The sequence below is a fragment of the Epinephelus moara genome, chromosome 12, assembly GCF_006386435.1.
Source record: "Epinephelus moara isolate mb chromosome 12, YSFRI_EMoa_1.0, whole genome shotgun sequence".
NCBI lineage: Eukaryota > Metazoa > Chordata > Actinopteri > Perciformes > Serranidae > Epinephelus > Epinephelus moara.
The window spans coordinates 3,861,195-3,868,765 of record NC_065517.1 but is presented as its reverse complement, the minus strand read 5'-3'; the positions used below and the strand labels follow the sequence as shown (position 1 = coordinate 3,868,765).

At 38.8% G+C, this 7,571-nt stretch overlaps 1 protein-coding gene across 2 annotated transcripts in view; it reads right to left on the bottom strand.

The window, feature by feature from the left end:
- Nucleotides 1-4,026, bottom strand: part of si:ch211-63o20.7 (Serine/threonine-protein kinase pdik1l-B-like) — a 24,915-nt gene extending 20,889 nt beyond the window's left edge. Inside the window, exons 1-2 of one of the 2 annotated variants that reach the window (XM_050058710.1) lie at nt 3,856-4,026; nt 1,447-2,206 (exon numbers count right to left, since the gene is read on the bottom strand). In XM_050058710.1, the coding sequence (XP_049914667.1) occupies nt 1,447-2,175 (729 nt within the window). In that variant the 5' untranslated portion in view covers nt 2,176-2,206; nt 3,856-4,026. Of the gene's footprint in view, nt 1-1,446; nt 2,207-3,836 lie in introns of both variants that reach the window. The other variant, XM_050058709.1, reaches the window with a different exon arrangement.
- Nucleotides 4,027-7,571: the final 3,545 nt, after the last annotated feature.

Here is a 7,571-nt window from a genome sequence, read left to right as displayed (position 1 = left end):
AATGTCTACTTTAATATTTATTTTACTTATTTCATTGTCTATTTTAGTATTTTATTTATATCTTCATCTTTATCTCTTGTTTCCATTCATGCTGTATTTCTATTTCTACTTTGCACGGAGCATTGGAACAAAAACAATTTCCCCCCGGGGATTAATAAAGTAGTCTGAATCTGAATCTGAATTATAAGGCTACGAAAACCAAACGAATTTTATTTTATAGCGATTATACACTTATATAAACATATTAATGGGTAGAATATTCAGATTCAGATTCAGATTGACAATAAACCATGCCAAATATTACACACTGGCCCTTTAACAGCAGCATTTATCCAACTGTATGCTCAGTACTTGCCAAACATATGCATTTTCACCTAAAAACCTTAGTATTGGAGTCTGGCTTTGAAGAGAGCAAAGTTTCATCTTCTGTCAGTAGTACAGTAAATAGAAAGGTTTTGGTGAAAATGCATGTGTTTGAGAAGTACTGAGAATATGACTGGTAGGGGTAGGTGATATGGCCCTAAAATAATAAAATGATATTTCTGCAATAACAATATTTTTGACACTGTGACAAATTTTATCTATTTATTTTTTATTGCTTTAAGAACTTAGAATTGCAACAAAATAAGTGACATAGTTTTACATGATGACCTAACAGTTTGCCTGTAAATATTCAATAAAAACTGAACAAAAATGATCTCAACAACAACAACAGTAACTCAGAGGGAGATTCAGATTTTGTGTACAATATTAATAGCACAACAAAATAAAATATAAAAAAAAATGTACCCTGAGATCTATGTATATAAATCAACAGGTGATTTGATTTTGATTTGATTTTGTAGGTGAAGTATTCCTTTAAAGCACTTGTGGACTGGAGGGTACAAATTCAACCTAATTTTAAGTGCTGATTTATCCTATGAAAAGATACACAAATGCACGTCAGTCCTCATAAGCCCTCAGTGATGTCCAAGATGAAGCCTTGTGAGAGCAGATATAAATATGGTGTATTTTTGTATTTCTTTTATCCCTTTAAATGAAATATTGAACCCACAAACAATCTGCATGAGTGCCTGGACACTGAATTTTACTTTCTGACCACACTGTTGTGCCATATATTTCCCCCGATTTATCGACCTATCGTACTCCTATTTTTAAAGCACCTGTGGTTAAGTTTTATAAATTCCGCTGTCCACCTGATACAGATTCTCTTTGTTTGGGACACCAGGGTAAGGACAGCATTTTTTATCTTTTTCTTATTTTGATTTTTATTATATTGATTGTTGTGTCTCAAAGTTATTGCTACTGTGAAAACCAAACATCCCCTGAAAGCAAAAACAATTAAGAACAACAATGCTTTCAAAGTTTGCAAAAAGTTGTGTAGTGATTCTCAGATATCATCTTTTATATGACACAAACATTGTCATTTCACAGCTGCTTGCCTACCTTGACAACAGGACCTCCTGGTGTCACACAGACCAGCACATTGTCGGGCTTTAGGTCCCGATGGGTGATACCCAGACTATGCAGGAAGGCCACAGCGCTGCAGAGCTGCCTTACTACGCTGTGGTTACGCTGGGAGTCTGGTGGCCTGGAGAGCAAGTACTGATTCAAGTCACCCCCATCACAGTACTCCATCACGAGCCACAGGGCCAAACAGTGCAGTGGTCCGGACTCCTCTTCCTCCCTGTGGGCCGGTCTCTTCCTGGCTCTGTTTTGAAGCCTTTGTGGAGTTGTATAATCACATGCATTTGATTTAGTCTTGTCCTGAAGCTTAGGCCTGGCCTGCACAGTGTTGGTCCTGTCCTGAAGTGTGGAGACAGAGTTGATCCTCCGCTTGGAGTTATTCCTTCCCTGACTTTGTGGTGCTCTGACTACATTGCCCTTCAGTACGCTCTCAACTAGACGTGGAGGCAGTTTTCCTGGTTTTAGAGGCTTCAGGCTCCTTGGCCCAGTCTGCAGAAGGCAGCTGTGGAGTGCAATGACATTTACATGGTTCTTGGCAGTGGCTCTCATGGCCCACAGCTCTTGCAGGTAGAGTTCAATGCACTCAGGGTTTCTACAGGGCAGCCTTTTGATAGCCACCCTCTGTCCTGTTTTGGCCATATGGCCCTCAAAGACCACACCATAGCTGCCTCGTCCCACCTCCCTTTCTAGGGTGTAGAGCTCCTCCATCTGCAACAGGGGCTGGAGCCTGATGGTGGTGCTAACAAATATAAAATAAGTACGTTTAGCATGATAAATCTGACATGTAGCGTCAACGTACAAAACTGTCAAATGTAATCTAATGTTAGTATGAACAAAAGTGAAACTACAAAATAACGTTAGCTGGGGAACAAGCTGCTTCACTTGAGATGACAAAATACGACTTAATAAAGTAAATAAACTTAACTTAAACTACTTTTAAGTTTACGTTATTGTGGGTGTCTCTAAATGAGGCTGGGGAAGCTTTATTCAACGTTACACTTCACAACGTTACTGTAATTTACCAGAGGACTTACTCCCCAGATAATTCATGTTAACCTGATTTGTTTTTTCAAGTTTTAGTATGATACGTAAACAAATGTAACGTTACTAAGTTATACAATTTACTTACATTTTCAAAATGTCCTCGAGACCGCATGAACATAGTTACCGAGTCCATTACGTTAGTATAAACAGCTGTGTAACGATACTGACTTTTGCTATGCAGGTGCCTCTAAATCAGGGGTGCCCAAATACTTCTCAGTGGAGGGCCAAAAATGAATCAGGGTGGAGGGTCATGGGCCAAAACTAAACATTCATGTTGCAGTGCATTTAATTAAATGACTATGATATAACTATGCAAAATAAACAGTCATACAAAGTAATTTAGAAAATGAATAACATTTCTGTTTATTGAAAGCAGAAAAATAATAAGTACCAGGCCTATGTCTCTAAAAACATGGGACACAACATGTCCCTACAAGACCAATATATTACAGTCTCCACTGTCTTGAACAATCATTTTCAAATAGGAATATAATTGAACAACAGCTTTAGCTTTTTAGCCTTTTCTTGTAAATCACTGAACTGTGTTTACATTAATTTCAGCTGAAACATTAACCATACAGAGCAGAACATGCTCCAAAGTGCCAGACATTTCACGCCTAATTTTTAAACTTTCTTTTGTCAGTGTGCCAATTCCTCACACGCTCCATGCCTCCATCCCAGCATCTTCTCCCTCTCTGGTCAGTTCCGGCCGGATTTGAGCTGACGGGAGCTAAACAGCGCCACCCTACCCTCAATGTAACACAATGCTGATTTGTGGTCAGAAGAGGAAGTGCAACAATAAATAAATATTTAAAGAGATATTCCGACTGCTGGCAGCGGGAAAATAATAATTATTTAATTATTGAAAATTTGAGCATGGGCCGCGGGCCAAAACTAATCGGTCGCGGGCCAACTTTGGCCCGCGGGCCCCAAATTGGGCAGCCCTGCTCTAAATGAAGCTGCAGAAGTTTAAACTCAGCTGGGATTGTTACCGCTAACGTTAACATAACGTTACACTTCATAACTACTATAATGTAATGTGCTAGAGGACTTACTCCCCGAATAACTAATCTTTAATTGTTAACGTCACCCGTTTGTTTATTTCAAATTTAAGTTAAAGTATGATACTTAAACAAATGTAACGTTACTATGCTATACAACTTAGTTAAAATTTCAAAGTGGCCTCGAGACCATATGAAGACCAAATAAAATGAACATGGTGTTGTCTAACGTCATAGGTACACTAACGTTAACTTGTTCAGAGGGAAGCGATTCACAATTCTCTAACCTCAGCCGACCTCTCATTATTTTGATTTCAAACTTACCCACAGGACTTCAGCTTACATTTACAGCAGGAAATCGACTAGAATTTGTAGTCTTCTTGATTAACAAACCGTCTCACACCATATTCAACGAATTTCGATAGTTATTGTTGATGAACAAATGAGATAAAATGGCAGAACAACATATACCACCGAACAAATTAACAAATGCGACAGACTTCCGTGTCTAATTTCAGATCCTCCCGCTCTGTGTATGTACCTGCGTTGTGATTGGCTACGGACACTCAGCCGCGTTTTGTGATTGGTTGGTAGTAGCGCCGTAGAGCGTCATTAATTTGAATTGTCCAGGCAGGCTGCAACCGCGTAAGAGGAAGCTGTCACATACTGTCAGCTGGGTTCAAAAGGTATGGAAACGGACGAGTAAAAACTCGCAGTGCTTGTTCCACCGTTCCACCACTGCCAGCTTTGCATCTATTAATGCTTCCATCAGTGGATGGGATTCATGGGAAACATTATTGTCACTGTACCAATAATAACAGTTCACTTCAGTAAGGATGCATGAAAAGGTGACATTAATAAAAGTGCGTCATTTTGCGCTGGAACTGTAATTATAGAAATAAATATTATTTTGCTAAAAAAGTGTCAGTAATTGCATGGAGTAGGATGTGTCACTAATGACCACAGATCCCCCAGCAGATTTGTTCCGCCCTACTGATGACTCCATGGCCATCAGTCACTCAGTCAATAAGGAGGACTTAACATAGTCGCCATATGAGCATTTAATTTTTTAGATTATATCATTTGCATTTGTGACTATATATGGACTATTTGTGACCTTAATTAAATATAAGATTATGTTTGTTATTTATGAGAGGGGAGAGGCTGGTACGAAAAGGGACAGACATGTCAAATAGGCCTAATTTACAGATTTTTCTCTATTTTGGTTTAGGGACTAAAAATTGAAATGGCTGTATTTTGATTTTCTTTTGCCATCGACTTTCAAAGAAAACTGGCATTTACAAAAAAACGTTAAAATTACACCATTTATCTTATCCAGAAACTTTAGAAACAGAAATTATTGTTGGATTTTCAAATTTCCCATGGTCCTCGGACACATCATATGCCACAAATGCTTCTCTGAGATTAAACCTAACCAAATCTGAGTTTAAAATAGTGATTTTTCATCAGAATACGAATTCTACGTCTCATTTTATCTTTTTGCATGACAACTTTTAACTTCTAACCTTCAAACATCAATGAGTTAGTGGAATAAGGTGGAGGGAGGGTCATGCATTTTCCACCAGAATTATCTGTAGCTTCAGGAGGGGACAGTAAAAAACAAAACAAACAAACAAACAAAAAAAAGAAGTCTCACCACAGCCACCTCCTCCTCTGATAAGTAGCCTAAAGAACTGTCCCTAACAAAACCTTATCATTTTGCTATATTTTGAAAAACTACTAGGCACTTTAATAGAATTTGTTCAGACTAAAATATATGCTTCAGTGGGTCCTCAGTTTTCAGTACTGACAAGCATTTTGTAAAAAAAAAAAAAAAAAAAAAAAAAAAAAAGCAAACAAAAAAAACTCCTAATGTGCTGAGAATGCCTTAGTAAAGTGATGAATCTGAATAGCTAGTCTATTCTGAGCTGGGACAGTTTTGTAATCAAGCTATTTAATTTAGCAAAAAAGCACTGGAAGTGCAAAAACACCAAAGTTCCCTCATTGCTGCAGTCCCATTTAATCACAAAAGACCTTCAGAGCAAAACACACACTTATACACACACAAGCACAATGAGTGGGTGCTGCATCAGTATCGACTGCTTTTTGGTGGAGGAGCGGCAGCGGTGGTGATGACAGATAACAGCATTGGTGTGTGTGTGTGTGTGTGTGTGTGTGTGTGTGTTTGTTCTTCTGAGAGAATATAATAGGAAACATGGTGATTCATTGCACTGAAGCACACTGACAGAAAAAAAGAGCTTTGAAGTGCATGTGTGTGTGATGTGTGTGAGTGTAATGTGATCTATAGCTTTTCTCAGCGATGCCAATCATGAATACTCTTCATTACTTGAGGAAGATGGAGTCAGTCACACTTGACTTGTTTTTATCTCGAAGCAAATGCCCTCTATTCTATTATCATATCTCACTTGCTTTGACAGATATCTGGATGCAGACATTAATATAGTATTCATTTTGGCTGTAGAATTTATTAGGAGAATATTTTGTAGGGGACCACTCAAAGGTGCCAGAATTGAATTTCCTGACAAATTCAATAAAGCATTCCAGGCACCCCAAAAAGATGTTAACGAGTCCAATAAGAATTATAGTTTTAATCACCTCTGTTTTCAGACTAATTGTGTTGCTGTGGGAGGTTTGCTTGCTAATTATGGAGTCCACCAACAGGAGGGGCAACAGTAATTATTTCCTTGATTGAGGTCAAAACCCTTGCATTTAATCCTGAGGTCTACCCTGCACTCCCCACACACAAAGAGTAAACATCTTCTCAGCATACCGTACTCAATTTCACAGCAGTCACTCTTTTATAAATTATGGTTTTCCTCCTCAGTAAGCCAGCTTTTCACAGGAGAGTCTGCCACATTGCCCGCCACCATCCTTGTGTCTTTATCGTGTAAACCCAGTGTCCTTACATTTCATTATTTTCAGGACAAAGAAAGCGCCGTTCTGGTTTCAGATGCCCCTCTGTAACTGTCTGTAATGAAAATATCTGAAGGGAGTTATGTAATGAGATCAATATGTCCAAACACATAAAATACTGCTGTATGTCTCACCAAATGCTTACACTCTAAAATAAAAGTTTCCTGGGCTTTTTGGTGGTTTGACACTGCAGATTTTCTGAGCAGAGGTGTAATTCTTCTTCCACGCAAAATTACGCTCTCTTTTGGGATGGAAAATGCATTTTTTTTTATATGGCAAAATTCATTTTCAACCCTGCTGTTAATAACACTCACTTGTGTCTTGACAGGTGAAAGCCCAGAGCCGCCATAAACCTCCGCAGAGATACCCCCACCCCGCCTGCCCTGCTGGTTTCACATCGTTGTGTTTCATTGTGGAGGAGGACAGTAAAACACCTCAGCTGGATGAGATGGAGAGGGGACTTGAACAGTGGATATCATCCAAATCACGGTCAGTTTTGGCTCTGTGCCCAACAGCCATCAGTCAGCATTTTTTCATCCTTAGAACCACTTTGGGCTCTTATTAATCCCTTCAGAACTCAATTATGTTTCAAACACACAAAAAAATGGCCTGGTGATATCTGAGGATGATTGGTATGACATTTGGGAGGGTCAGGCTAAGACCACTAACTCCAAGATCCTGGTGGAAGTTCTGCTGGAAAAAAATAATACCATATTTTGTGACTCCAATATCAAAATTTATACAACAGGGTTCTCAGGGGCTGGACTGATGCTGGAGGATGTGTGGTAAAGCAGTGGCAGACCATTCTCAGATTTTTTGGGGTTGCCCATTAATCCATTCATATTGGCAAGAGATTACCAAAGAGATAAGGAACAATTTCAGAATAGAACATGATTGTTCCATGTCATATTACTTGGGCAAAACCTCCAGACAATCTCATGACACCCAGGACAAATACCTTTACCAATTACTTTTGGCTGTGAGCAAGAACACAACTGGATTGCAGTTATTAACAAAATTTGCTGTGTGGAGAAAATTATATATTCCCTAAGACTGCAAGTTCTACTGTTATTATACACATATGACTATTGTCACACATGTATACTGCCAGATATTAATACATAC